The 13,960-nt window shown below is 45.9% G+C and overlaps 1 protein-coding gene across 3 annotated transcripts in view; it reads right to left on the bottom strand.

Moving 5' to 3' along the window:
* Nucleotides 1–13,960, bottom strand: part of SPEF2 (sperm flagellar 2) — a 187,632-nt gene that overhangs the window by 155,299 nt on the left and 18,373 nt on the right. For all 3 annotated transcript variants that reach the window (XM_075328486.1, XM_075328489.1, XM_075328494.1), the window contains exon 2: nucleotides 918–1,020. In XM_075328486.1, the coding sequence (XP_075184601.1) occupies nucleotides 918–1,020 (103 nt within the window). The remainder of the gene's footprint in view (nucleotides 1–917; nucleotides 1,021–13,960) is intronic.

The following is a 13,960-nucleotide window of genomic DNA, read 5'->3' as shown; positions in this document are numbered from 1 at the left end:
GCCATTAGCAGGTTGCCCAGGAGCCGGAACAGCACAGCTCCATATAATGCGGAATGGCTATTCTCGATACTGCAGCTCAGCTCCTATTGAAGTGGATGTGATCTGAACTGCAGTACCCAGAATGGCCACTACATGGTGTATGGCGCTGTGCTAGAGTGTCAAACAGCTGATTGGCGGGTTACCAAGTATCAGGCCGCCATCAGTCTGATAATCTGAGGATAGGTCATCAATATTGAAGTCCTGAACAACCCCTTTAAGAAGTCTGCAATGTTATTCCCAAGCTATACTGAAAACAGATTGCACCAGTGATTATGCGCTGCCGTGCATGAGCCGAGTGCCCGTACCCCCTGGACACAAGGCCCCTCAGGTACAAGTACCGCAGGTTGAGAGCCCAGGCATTATAGCAATATTCCCTGCACAATGAAAAATGGAGACAGAGAAGAGCTGAGATTATAGAAAAAAAAAATTAAAGGGATGCTCCAGTTTTAGCTGAATAGCTATATGCAGAGGTTACCTTATTTTCTAGTAAACTTTTTATATAAAATCTTTGCTAATTTCAGGATCTTTTTTTGTATTTTCTTGACAAAAAGATGATCCGCGACTTACTCCGCCCAAAACCCCCCGTGATTGGCTGCGGAGAAACCTGGCGGTAAGTGTTTTGTTTCCCTGCAGTGCCCCCACAGGGGAAATGAGGTATTACACAGTGTCCATTTATTTCAATGGCTGTGTGTGTGATACAGGACAGTGGGGTCCTTGTTTGTAGCCACACTCCACACTGGCGTAAAGATGCAGATCCTGAACACAGGGGGTGCAAATACTTTTTTACACCATTGTTTTAGTAAAGGACTGAAAAGGAAAATGATATGTGGTGGAGGGATGACCCAGGACGAGGTCATAGTCACGGATTTAGGACTCACCTGTTTTGGGAAAACTTATCGAAGTCATTTTGGAGCTCGTATTTGTGTAACACTTCCCCGATCAGGTACCCGCTGCAGAACTCCCGGGAGAAAGTCTGCGGGTCTAAGAATAAGAAAAGATAAGTGTAAGAATAAAGTATGGACAGAGGCGTCCTGTGAATAGTAATCATTGAAAGCAAACTTGTGACTAGATGCCAGCAGTGTATAACCTGCACACATAAAGTGTCTTGCAAAAGTATTCATACCCCTGAACTTTTCCGTCTTTGCTCATGTTACACCACAAACTTAAATATTTTAAAAATATAAATCTGAAAATTCTGATGTGCATTTGTATTCAGCCCCCTGTAGTCTGATGCCCCTATATAAAACACTTGAGTGACCCTTTGCCTCCAGAGATCACATATTAGTACATTGCGTCCACCTTGGTGTGATTTATCCTCAGTATAACTACAGCTGGTCTGTGAAGGCCTCAGAGGTTTGTGTGAGAACATCAGGGATCAAACAGCATCATGATTACCAAGGAACACACCGGACAGGTCAGGGATAAAGAGGAGAAGAGTAAAGCAGGGTTAGGTTATAAAAAATAGCCCAAGCTCTGAATATCTCATGGAGAACTGTTCAATCTGTCATCCAAAAATGAAAGGACAACGACTGCAAACCTACAAGACATGGCCGTCCACCAAAACTGACATCCCGAGAAGGAGAGGACTAGTGAGAGAAGCAGCTGAGAGGCACGTGATCACTGGAGGAGCTGCAGAGATCACAGCTCAGGGAGGAGAACCTGTCCACCGGGCGATTATTAATCTGGCCTTTATGAAAAAGTGGCAAGAAGACATTTTTGAAAGCCATAAGAAGTCCCATTTGCAGTTTGTAAAAAACATCTAGGGGCCACAGTGAGGAAGGAGGAAGGAGCTCTGATCAGATGAGAGTAAAGTAGAACCTTTTGGGATTAATATAAAACGCTATGTGTGGTGGAAAACGAACACCGCACATCGCCCTGAAAACACCATCCCCACTGTCACACATGGTGGAGGCAGTACCCTGCTGTGGGGAGGCTTCTCTTCAGCAGGGGCAGGGAAGATGCTCAGAGTTGCTGAGAAGATAGATGGATCTAAATACAGGGCAATCCTGGAGGAAACCCTGTTAGAGGCTGCAAAAGACCCGAGACTGGGGCGCAGGTTCACCTTCCAGCAGGCCAATGGCCCTAAACATACAACCAGAGATACAATGAAGGGTATAGATCAGAGCATAGTCATGTGTGCGATTGGCCCAGTCACAGTCCAGACCCAAATCCACCGAGAATCTGTGACAAGACGTGAAAATTCCTGATCACAGACGTCTCCATCCAATCCACTGAGAGAGCACGAAGAAGAAGCAAAGATGTCACCTCCAGATGAGCAAAGCTGGAGAGACCGAGCCCAAAAGACAGAGAAAGGTGCTCCTACAAAGTATTGATCAGGGGACTGAATACAAATGCACGTCACAATCTTCAGAATTATACATTTAGAATATTTAGAAAACTATGTATCATTTCCTTTACACATCACAAATACTTGTTACTTATCGTATATCACATAAAAGCCAAACAAAATACTATAGAATTTGTGGGTGTAAAAATGTTGAAAAATTAAAGAGGTATGAATACTTTTTCAAGGCACTGTAAATATATACAAACAGTGCGAGAGACAGATCTCAGATAGTAACAGCTATGACCACTATAACTGTCACTATATGAGTGGTCGTAAGCATGGATACTGAGCTCCTGCAATGCCCTGCACATCGGGTAAGTGATGAGTCAGGAGAAATAGACGACATTCTAATTGGAGAGATTTGTTATATTATCATCATTGCTCTTACTACATATTGAGATAGGAGCTTGGGAGATGGAATAACCCTTCCATGTACACAGTGACTGCACCAGCAGAATAGTGAGTGCAGCTCTGGAGTATAATACAGGAGGTAACTCAGGATCAGTAATGTAATGTGTGTACACAGTGACTGCAGCAGCAGAATAGTGAGTGCAGCTCTGGAGTATAATACAGGAGGTAACTCAGGATCAGTAATGTAATGTATGTACACAGTGACTGCACCAGCAGAATAGTGAGTGCAGCTCTGGAGTATAATACAGGAGGTAACTCAGGATCAGTAATGTAATGTGTGTACACAGTGACTGCAGCAGCAGAATAGTGAGTGCAGCTCTGGAGTATAATACAGGAGGTAACTCAGGATCAGTAATGTAATGTATGTACACAGTGACTGCACCAGCAGAATAGTGAGTGCAGCTCTGGAGTATAATACAGGAGGTAACTCAGGATCAGTAATGTAATGTATGTACACAGTGACTGCACCAGCAGAATAGTGAGTGCAGCTCTGGAGTATAATACAGGAGGTAACTCAGGATCAGTAATGTAATGTGTGTACACAGTGACTGCAGCAGCAGAATAGTGAGTGCAGCTCTGGAGTATAATACAGGAGGTAACTCAGGATCAATACAGGATCAGTAATGTAATGTGTGTACACAGTGATTGCACCAGCAGTATAGTGAGTGCAGCTCTGGAGTATAATACAGGAGGTAACTCAGGATCAGTAATGTAATGTATGTACACAGTGACTGCACCAGCAGAATAGTGAGTGCAGCTCTGGAGTCTAATACAGCAGGTAACTCAGGATCAGTAATGTAATGTATGTACACAGTGTCTGCACCAGCAGAATAGTGAGTGCAGCTCTGGAGTATAATACAGGAGGTAACTCAGGATCAGTAATGTAATGTATGTACACAGTGACTGCACCAGCAGAATAGTGAGTGCAGCTCTGGAGTATAATACAGCAGGTAACTCAGGATCAGTAATGTAATGTATGTACACAGTGACTGCACCAGCAGAATAGTGAGTGCAGCTCTGGAGTATAATACAGGAGGTAACTCAGGATCAGTAATGTAATGTATGTACACAGTGACTGCACCAGCAGAATAGTGAGTGCAGCTCTGGAGTATAATACAGGAGGTAACTCAGGATCAGTAATGTAATGTATGTACACAGTGACTGCACCAGCAGAATAGTGAGTGCAGCTCTGGAGTATAATACAGGAGGTAACACCGGATCAGTAATGTATGTACACAGTGACTCCACAAGCAGAATAGTGAGTGCAGCTCTGGAGTATAATACAGGAGGTAACTCAGGATCAGTAATGTAATGTATGTACACAGTGACTCCACAAGCAGAATAGTGAGTGCAGCTCTGGAGTATAATACAGAGAATATAACGCAGGATGAGGACAGCCAAACCAAAACAAATCTCTGAACCGTTATCAGCCGCTTGGTGGAGTGGGAGAAACAGATCATTACAGTGTGAGCAGCAGCCGGGCAGCAGTCGCGGCATGTGCAGCCGGTCCTCTGGGGATGGAGCAGGGTTTGTTTTCTCTGGTGTCACCTGCTGGGTCTTGTTTGGTTGCTGGAGGTGGCTTATAACAATACAACTGGTGTAAAGCACAGGAGGGGGCTGGTTTAATTAGAGATTTACCTTCTCTAATCTCCTAATCATGAATTCTTTGCATTGTCAGTCATAAGGATGGGTGGGGGGTGGCACAGTAGGGAAAGTGTCTGGAGCTGCTCCTCTTCAGTGTGGTGGTGATGTTAGGTGGTATGGATATGGATGATGTTGCTGAAAAAACTTATATACTGTATTTTTCGGATTATAAGACACGCTTTCCCCCCAAAAAATTTGGTAGGAAAATGAGGGGTGCGTTTTAAAATCCGAATATAACTTACCGGGGGGGCTGTCTGTGCGGCAACCGGGTGTGTTCGGGCGGCCGGGTGCTTGTGGCTGCGTGCGGGCAGCCGGGTGCTGTGGGTATCGGCTGCCTCTCTGTCCTGGCAGCCGGGTGCCTGTCTGTGCGGGTACGCGGCCTGCTGCCTGCCTGCGGGCGGGCAGGTGGCTGTGCAGCGAGTGTCACCGTCTGTCCGCGGTCTCTGTTTCAAATGATGGCGCCGGCAGTCAGCACGTGCACAAATGGAGCTCTTGGATGAGAACTTCATGTGCGCATGCACCGCTCCGGGCGCCATCATTTGAACCGGGACCGCGGACAGACTGGGACACTCACCACACCGGCCTGCTCCACCACTGACCCGCCGCCGCTGCCACCGCTGTCACCACTGACCCGCCGCCGCTACTGACCTGCCGCTGCTGACGCCACTGACCCGCTGCCGCTGCCCCACTGACTTGCTGCCGCTGTCACCACTGATCCACCGCTACTGACCTGCCGCTGCTGATGCCACTGACCCGCTGCTGATGCCACTGACCCGCTGCTGACACCATTGACCTGCCGCTGCTGACGCCACTGACCCGCCGCTGCTGCCATTACAAACCCGCCGCTGCTGACACCACTGACCCGCTGCTGCTGACACCACTGACCCACCGCTGCTGACGCCACTGACCCACCACCGCTGCTACCACTGACCCGCAGCTGCTGACACCACTGACCCACCGCCGCTGCTGCCATTACTAACCTGCCGCTGCTGACACCACTGACCCGCCGCTGCTGACGCCACTGACCCGCCGCCGCCGCTGACACCATTGACCTGCCGCTGCTGACGCCACTGACCCGCCACTGCTGCCCCACCGCCGCTGCTGCCATTTCTAACCCGCTGCTGACACCACTGACCCACCGCTGCTGACGCCACTGACCCACCGCTGCTGACACCACTAACCCACCGCTGCTGACGCCACTGACCCACCGCCGCTGCTACCACTGACCCGCCGCTGCTGACGCCACTGACCCACCGCCGCTGCTACCACTGACCCGCAGCTGCTGACACCACTGACCCGCCGCCGCTCGCACCACAACATCTGACCCCGCTTCAACACCACTGCCGCCCCTCTCCGGTAAGACAACACCAGAGTATAAAACAGACCGCATTTTTATTTTTTTTTTTATCTTTTTTTACCTCTACATTTTGGGTGCGCCTTATAAAACGAAAAAATACGGTAATTTTTTTTTTTTACTGTAATTATCAGCATTTTACAGCTTACAGTAAATGCAGTTGAAGTCTTCATATCAGAATTATGGGCTATGGACGTGTATCATCCATGTATAATCATAAGAATTTATTATAATTTTACAATGTGAAAAATATTTTCTGTTCGTGATATTCTGGCAAGCTGTCCAGAAAAATTAATAAGTCAAGTTGGCGACCCTACTAACATTACATTTATAGAACTCAAGCAGTGGGAGGTCTGCAGTATACATTACAAAGGAGACACTGGGACTGCTGTATATACATCACATAGGAGATACCGAGACTGCTGTACATACCTCACATAGGAGATACCGAGACTGCTGTATATACATCACATAGGAGATACCGAGACTGCTGTATATACATCACAGAGGAGATACCGAGACTGCTGTATATACCTCACATAGGAGATACCGAGACTGCTGTATATACATCACATAGGAGATACCGAGACTGCTGTATATACATCACATAGGAGATACCAAGACTGCTGTATATACATCACATAGGAGATACCGAGACTGCTGTATATACCTCACATAGGAGATACCGAGACTGCTGTATATACATCACATAGGAGATACCGAGACTGCTGTATATACATCACATAGGAGATACCGAGACTGCTGTATATACCTCACATAGGAGATACCGAGACTGCTGTATATACCTCACATAGGAGATACTGAGACTGCTGAATCTCCCACTTTACCAGCACCAAAGCAACCCCAGACCATAACATTACTTCCACCATGCTTATGCTTGACAGATGGCGTCAGGCACTCTTCTAGGATCTTTTCAGTAGTTCTGGGTCTCATAAATGTTCTTCTGTGTGATCCAAACACCTCAAACTTTGATAAAGTGTTAAAGTGGGAGATTTGTACAATGTAAAAGGGATTATGAATAAGGAAGGCTATCACTCCATTTTGCAATGCATGAACTATTTAGGGAAGAAGCCGGCAGCTGGTATTCTATCTGTAATGGAGTGGCCAGCCAAGTCACCAGATCTCAACCCTATAGAGCTGTTGTGGGAGCAGCTTGACCGTATGGTGCCAAAAAGTGCCCATCAAGCCAATCCAACCTTGTATGCAGCTTGATTCATACATCCTTTGCAAAGGTTAATCTGCCAAATTCCAGCCTTGCTGAAGCATCTCTAGATCATCACCGATCCTCCACCAAATTTGGCACTGGGTGCAAAACACTGTGACTTGTACGCCTCTCCAGGTCTCCGTTTAACCATTACATGACCAGGTGTTGGGCAAAGCTGAAAGTTAGGTAAAGAAAATTCAACAAACAATATTTGTAAAGGACGTATGAATTAAGCCGCATACAAGTTTATCCTGGAAAACAGGCAATGTTCCCCAATACTGAGGACTGTTTTTTCCAGCAGGACAATGCGTCATGCCACATAGCTAGGCCAATCAACATGTGGGTGAAGGACCAGCACATCAATACCATAGTATCATAGTATCATAGTATCATAGTTTTTAAGGTTGAAGGGAGACTCTAAGGGCGGCTTTGCACGTTGCGACATTGCACGTGCGAAAGTGACGGGTCAAATCGAAAGTGACGCACATCTGGCGTCGCAGTCGATATCGCAACGTGCAAATCCTTTTTGATACGATGAACGAGCGCAAAAGCGTCGTTATCGTATCATCGCTGCAGCCTCCGACATTTCCATAATGCCGGGGGAGCGACAGGTGCGATGTTGTTCCTCGCTCCTGCGGCAGCACACATCGCTGTGTGTAAAGCCGCAGGAGCGAGGAACTTCACCTTACCTGCCGCCGGCTGCAATGAGAAGGACGGAGGTGGGCGGGATGTTTACATCCTGCTCATCTCCGCCCCTCCACTTCAATTGGCCGCCTGCCGTGTGACGTCGCTGTGACGCTGCACGACCCGCCCCCTTAGGAAGGAGGCGGGTCGCCGGCCAGAGGGACGTCACACGGCAGGTATGTGCGTGTGAAACTACCGTTGCGATAATAATCGCTACGGCAGCTTTCACTAGATATTGCACGTGCGACGGGGGCGGGACTATCGCTGCAGCATCGGTAACACATTGTTACTGATGTTGCAGCGTGCAAAGCCCGCCTAAGTCCATCTAGTTCAACCCGTAGCCTAACATGTTGATCCAGAGGAAGGCAAAATAAACCCAATGTGGCAAACAAGTTCCAATGGGGAAAAAATTTCCTTCCTGACTCCACATCCGGCAATCAGACTAGTTCCCTGGATCAACACCCTGTCATAAAATCTAATATACATAACTGGTAATATTATATTTTTCAAGAAAGGCATCCAGGCTCTGCTTAAATGTTAGTAGTGAATCACTCATTACAACATCATGCGGCAGAGAGTTCCATAGTCTCACTGCTCGTACAGTAAAGAATCCTCGTCTGTGATTATGATTAAACCTTCTTTCCTCAAGACGTAGCGGATGCCCCCGTGTTCCAGTCGCAGGCCTAGGTGTAAAAAGATCTTTGGAAAGGTCTCTGTACTGTCCCCTCATATATTTATACATTGTGATTAGATCCCCCTAAGCCTTCGTTTTTCCTGTCTTGGTATTGCAGCCCACCCATTCCTCTAATAATCTTGGTGGCTCTTCTCTGCACCCTCTCCAGTTCAGCTATGTCCTTCTTATATATCGGTGAGCAGAATTGTACACAGTATATAAGTGCGGTCGCACTAGTGACTTGTACAGAGGTAGAACTATATTTTTTTCATGAACACTTATACCTCTTTTAATACATCCCATTATTTTATTAGCCCTGGCAGCAGCTGCCTGACACTGGCCACTAAAGTGAAGTTTACCATCCACCCATACACCCAAGTCTTTTTCTGTGTCTGTTTTACCCAGTGTTCTACAATTAAGTACATAATCATAAATGTTATTTCCTCTACCCAAGTGCATGACCTTACATTTATCTACATTAAACTTCAATTGCCACTTCTCAGCCCAATCCTCCAATTTACATAAATCTCCCTGTAATATAAAATTATCCTCCTCTGTATTGATTACCCTGCAGAGTTTAGTATCATCTGCAAATATTGAAATTCTACTCCGCATGCCCCCAACAAGGTCATTAATAAGTATGGTGAAAAGAAGTGGGCCCAATACTGACCCCTGTGGTACCCCACTATGAACTGAGACCCAGTCCGAGTACGTACCATTAATAACCACCCTTTGTTTCCTATCACTGAGCCAGTTTTTAACCCAGTTACACATATTTTCCCCTATCCCCATTATTCTCATTTTATGTACCAACCTTTTGTGTGGCACCGTATCAAAAGCTTTTGAAAAGTCCATATACACAACATCCACTGCATTTCCCTGGTCCAGGCTTGAACTTACCTCTTCATAGAAGCTGATCAAATTAGTTTGACAGGATCGATCCCTCATAAACCCATGTTGATACTCTGTCATAAGGTTATTTTTCTTCAGATACTCCAGTATAGCATCTCTCAAGAAACCCTCAAGGATTTTACCAACCGTAGAGGTTAAACTTATCGGCCTATAATTTCCCGGCTCAGTTTTTGTCCCCTTTTTGAATATTGGCACCACATTTGCTATGCGCCAGTCCTGCGGTACCGACCCTGTTATTAAGGAATCTGAGAAGATTAAAAAATAATGGTCTATCTATCACAGAACTCAATTCCTGTAGTACTCTGGGGTGTATGCCATCCGGGCCCGGAGATTTGTCAACCTTAGTGATTTCGAGGCGGCGGCGTACTTCCTGCTGGGTTAAGCAGGTAATATTCAAGGGTGAATTTATGGCATCACTGGTCATGTCATCTGCCATGGCATTTTCTTGTATAAAAACCGTAGAAAAAAAGTCATTCAGCAGGTTGGCTTTACCCTCATCCCCTTCCACCATTTCACCAAGACTATTTTTAAGGGGGCCAACACTATCGCTTTTCAGTTTTTTGCTGTTTATGTAGTTAAAGAATATTTTAGGATTATTTTTACTTTCTCTCGCAATGAGTCTCTCTGTCTCAAACTTAGCTAACTTAATTTGCTTTTTACATATTTTATTTAATTTTCTATAATTATATAATGCCTCATCACTACCTACCCTCTTTAATTCTTTTAAGGCTTTCTGTTTTTCTTTTATTGCTTCCCTTACAGCTCTATTTAGCCATAGGGTTTCCTCCTATTTCTAGCATGTTTGTTCCCATAGGGTATATTTTCTGCACAAGCCCTATTCAGGATGCTCATAAAAGTCTCCCATTTGCTTTGTGTACTTTTATTACTTAGTACATCATCCCAGTTTATTGCACTAAGATCATCTCTCAACCGTTTAAAATTTGCTTTCCTGAAGTTTAGTGTCCTTGTAGCCCCTCTACTAGACATCTTACTAAAGAATACATGAAAACTTATTATTTTGTGATCACTATTCCCCAAGTAACCCCCAACTTGTATATTTGATATGCGGTCTGGCCTATTGGTTAGTACAAGGTCTAGTAGTGCTCCCCCTCTTGTGGGGTCCTGTACCATTTGTGAAAGGTAATTATCTTTCATTGTTATCAAAAATCTATTTCCTTTGCTGGAACTGCAAGTTTCTGTTCCCCAATTTATATCAGGATAGTTAAAGTCTCCCATGTCATGGCCAGCCCAATCTCCAGACCTGAACCCCATTGAAAACCTCTGGAATGTCATCAAGCGGAAGATGGATAGTTACAAGCCATCAAACAAAGAAGAACTGCTTATATTTTTGCCCCAGGAGTGGCATAAGGTTCCCCAAAAGCAGTGTGACAGACTGGTGGAAAGCAGCCAAGACGCATGAAAGCTGGGATTAACAATCATGGTTATTCCACAAAATATTGATTTCTGAATCTTCCTGAGGTAGAAACAACAATACTAATAATGTTCTAAATGATTATGACCTTGTTTTCTTTGCATTATTTGAGGTGTGAAAGCTCTGTGCATTGTTTTGTTATTTTGACCATTTCTCATTTTCAGAAAAATAATCCAAAATTAATTGCTTGGAAATTCGGAGACGTTGTCAGTAGTTTATAGAAGAAAAGAACAATTTACATTTTACTCAAAAATATACCTATAAAGAGAAAAATCAGAAAATTTGGAAGTGGTCTCTTAATTTTTGCCCCAGCTGTATATACATCAGAGGACAGGCTGGGGCATATACATTACAGGAGACGCCTGGGGGAATATACATCACAGGAGACATAGTGGGCATATATACATCACAGGAAATGCCAGGAGTAACAAGTAACACCACATAGTGAAAAATATAAAATAATGGCCTATAAAAAGGTGTCTCATTACCAAGGTGCCACACAAAAACATCTCATGATGGGTAAAACCAGTGAGCTGTCTCAAGACCTTCACAATCTTATTGTTGCAAAACATACTGATGGCATTGGTTACAGAACAATTTCTAAACTACTGAAATCCTCAGTGAGCTCTGCTGGGGCCATAATCTGTAAGTGGAAAGAACATTATTTCACCATAAACTGGCCATGACCAGGTGCTCCCCACAAGATTTCAGACAGAGGAGTGAAAATAATTATCAGAAGAGTTGTCCAAGCGCCAATGACCACCGGTGGAGATCTACAGAAAGACCTGGAATCAGCAGGTACAATTGTTTCAAAGAAAACAATAAGTAATGCACTCCCCCTCCATGGTCTGTATGCACGCTCCTGTATGCACGCTCCTGTATGCACGCTCCTCTATGCACGCTCCTCTATGCACGCTCACCATGCAAGATCCAAATGCTGAACAAAAAGTAGGGTCAAGAACGTCTAATGTTTGCTCAACAACATTTAGACAAGTCTGTGAAATTCTGGGAGAATATAGTCTGGTCAGATGAGACAGAAATTGAACTCTTTGGAGGCCATAATACACACCATGTTTGAAAGCCATAAGGTAAATCACCCCAAATACACCAACAGCAGTAAAGTGTGTAGGTGGGAACATCATGGTGTTGCGCTGTTTTTCAGCAGATGACACTGTCAAACTTCATATATTTAAAGGAAGGCTGAATGTACAAATGTACTGATACATTCCATTTAGATGAAACGAGGGGGGGGGGGGGGGCATTTCAGCAGACAACGATCCCAAACACACAGCCAAGGAAACTACCAACTGGTTTCAGAGAAAGAAAATAAATCTGATACAATGGCCGAGCCGATCCCCGGAGCTGAATCCAATAGAAAATGCATTGAAGGAACTAAAGGTCAGAGATCATAGAAGGAGCCGGGACCTGCAGGATGTGAGGAGTGTGTGTGGAAGAATGGGTCAAAATCCCACCTGAGTAATGTAGGCGACTAGTGTCTCCATACAGGAGGCGTCTGGAAGCTTCATCACCAACAAAGATGAATGTACCAAGTATTATATACATTTAAGTAAGCGTATTCAATATTTTTTCCCTGTGTAATTTCTACTTATTACACATCACTTAAATGGGTTGGGGGCATGTACATCACTGGTGAGGCTGGGGGCATGTACATCACTGGAGAGGCTGGGGGCATGTACATCACTGGGGTGGCTGGAAGCATGAACATCACTAGGGAGGCTGGAGGCATGAACATCACTAGGGAGGCTGGGGGCATGTACATCACTGGGGAGGCTGGAAGCATGAACATCACCGGGGAGGCTGGAAGCATGAACATCACTAGGGAGGCTGGAGGCATGAACATTACTAGGGAGGCTGGAGGCATGAACATCACTGGGGAGGCTGGAGGCATGAACATCACTGGGGAGGCTGGAGGCATGAACATCACTGGGGAGGCTGGGGGCATGTACAACACTGGGGAGGCTGGGGGCATGTACATCACTGGGGAGGCTGGAGGCATGAACATCACTGAGGAGGCTGGGGGCATGTATATCACTAGGGAGGCTGGAGGCATGAACATCACTGGGGAGGCTGGAGGCATGAACATCAATGGGGAGGCTGGAGGCATGAACATCACTGGGGAGGCTGGAGGCATGAACATCACTAGGGAGGCTGGAGGCATGAACATCACTAGGGAGGCTGGAGGCATGAGCATAACTGGGGAGGCTGGAGGCATGAACATCACTAGGGAGGCTGGAGGCATGAACATCACTGGGGAGGCTGGAGCCATAAACATCACTGGGGAGGCTGGAGGCATGAACATCACTGGGGAGGCTCGGGGCATGTACATTACTGGAGAGGCTGGAGGCATGAACTCACTGAAGAGGCTGGGAGCATGTACATCACTGGGGAGGCTGGAGGCATGAACATCACTGGGGAGGCTGGAGACATGAACATCACTAGGGAGGCTGGAGGCATGAATATCACTAGGGAGGCTGGAGGCATGAACATCACTGGGGAGGCTGGAGGCATGAACATCACTGGGGAGGCTGGAGGCATGAACATCACTTGGGAGGCTCGGGGCATGTACATCACTGGGGAGGCTGGAGGCATGTACATCACTGGGGAGGCTGGGGGCATGTACATAAGTCGGGAGACTTGCGACATGTACATCATTGAGGGGGATGGGACATATACATCACTGGGGAGCCTGGGAATATATAAAGCACAGAAGATGGGAGGACGTAATTTTTCAATGCATGCGCAAGAACTGTTCAGTAGTGAATGCTGTGTGTGTGTTTGCAGTGCAAGAGGGGTTTAAAGGGCCTGGACCGCAACTGGGAAAATGCAGCTACCGGCCCGAGCACTGTGGTCCCAGAGAATCTGCCCAGGGGCCACAGAAAAGGTCGTTTGCTGCAGGCTTCCCACCTTTTCTTTTTTATGAACGTGGTCAAAGATTTTCAATTTTGGTGGGGCCAACCGCCATCAAATCTGTTTGGGGGAATTCCAACTTTTTCCTCAATAGAAGATTTTAAGTAAAAGGAGGATTAGGCAGATGGATATCCACATGTGCGATCCTTTGTGCTCCAGGAACATAAGGCTACCACGGGATATGCTGTAAATGTCTGCTAGATGCAGGTCCTACCTCTACTGTCTTGAAAATGGGGTCCCATCTCACGGGACTGTCACCTATAACAGATTATAAAACAAATCTGAAAATAAAGGCGATGAACAGAGCGGGG

This window comes from Anomaloglossus baeobatrachus, chromosome 1 (genome assembly GCF_048569485.1).
Source record: "Anomaloglossus baeobatrachus isolate aAnoBae1 chromosome 1, aAnoBae1.hap1, whole genome shotgun sequence".
NCBI classification, from domain to species: domain Eukaryota; kingdom Metazoa; phylum Chordata; class Amphibia; order Anura; family Aromobatidae; genus Anomaloglossus; species Anomaloglossus baeobatrachus.
Note: the sequence above shows the minus strand (reverse complement) of the source record. Positions and strands in the feature narration are given on the sequence as shown.